The sequence below is a fragment of the Echinops telfairi genome, unplaced genomic scaffold (assembly GCF_000313985.2).
Source record: "Echinops telfairi isolate 266 unplaced genomic scaffold, ASM31398v2 ScPeMD7_7475;HRSCAF=8513, whole genome shotgun sequence".
Taxonomy (NCBI): domain Eukaryota; kingdom Metazoa; phylum Chordata; class Mammalia; order Afrosoricida; family Tenrecidae; genus Echinops; species Echinops telfairi.
Window position 1 is genome coordinate 10,020,863 of NW_022111379.1, and position 1,062 is coordinate 10,021,924.

At 62.5% G+C, this 1,062-nt stretch overlaps 1 protein-coding gene across 4 annotated transcripts in view; it reads left to right on the top strand.

Moving 5' to 3' along the window:
- Positions 1 to 1,062, top strand: part of PPCDC (phosphopantothenoylcysteine decarboxylase) — a 27,528-nt gene that overhangs the window by 21,623 nt on the left and 4,843 nt on the right. For all 4 annotated transcript variants that reach the window (XM_004712042.2, XM_045285777.1, XM_045285776.1 and 1 more), the window contains one exon: positions 524 to 619. In XM_004712042.2, coding sequence (XP_004712099.2) covers positions 524 to 619 — 96 coding nt within the window. The remainder of the gene's footprint in view (positions 1 to 523; positions 620 to 1,062) is intronic.

The window sequence follows — 1,062 nt, forward strand, 5'->3', positions numbered from 1 at the left end:
TTTTCTGTTGTCTATCCCCCAGGGAGGAGGTTATATGTAGATCCCTGTAATCAGTTCCCCCTCCAGTGCCTTGGCCTGTAGAAGGCAGGTCTGTGGTATGGCGCAGAGCTTAGAACCCCTGGGCTTCTTGGGGGGTGGGCCTGAGCCCCAGGCCCCCTTCTGCCTGCATGCCCTCTGTGGCCCTTCCTACTGCTGTCTGCCCGGGTGGCTTGCTCGAGTGCAGCTTTGTGCTCGCAGGGCGCCCCGCTCGCTCGCTCGCTCCGTGACTCATTCCTCAACAGCTCTCTCACATGAGGAAGTGAAACTGGGCCACCTGGGAGGGCCCCAACCTCGGTGACAGCGGAAGGAAGTTGCTGTGCAAACGTGGGGCTTGCTGCTGCCAAGGAGGGGGCCGTCTTCCCCGCCACCAGCGAGGAAGTGATAGAGCAAGCGCTGGCTGGCACGGCCCTGCAAGGGGGGGCCCTGGCCGGTGACTATCCTAACAGTCTCTCCCTTCCCCTCCCCTGCCTTTGCTTGGTGACAGCTGGAGGTAGCGGTAGTCACAACTGAGAGAGCCAAACACTTCTACAGCTTCCAGGACATCCACGTCACCCTCTACAGCGACGCTGATGAATGGGAGGTCAGTGCCGGGGGAGCCCAGGACCGAAGTCCACGGCCTTCCTGCTGCCAGCAGTGTCCATCTTACAGCCCAGGGGCCCAATGGCTAGAGCAGTCAGGCCAGGCTCAAGCCAGTGGTTAGAGCCCTCTGGGCAGAGGTGGTGAGGAAAACATCTGCCTAGCTTCTGGCCCGTGGGAGACCCGCAGTCCCCGCCCCCTCCGGCAGGGCTCAGCCTTGGCCCCGTGTCCTTGTGCTTATCTGTGCTGCTAAAACCACAGAGGCGCTCTGTTCCCGCCACCCTTGTCCACTTGCCTCCCAGGCTTGGGGCTGTCCAGAGCACCTCCCTTCCCATGCTGCCCGCCCGCCTACGGCCTCTGCTCTCCCACACCAGACATCCACCGTGGGCCTCATGGGGCTGCCCTGCCAGGCACTTTTAAACATTCCCAGCCCAGAGCCCTTCTGGC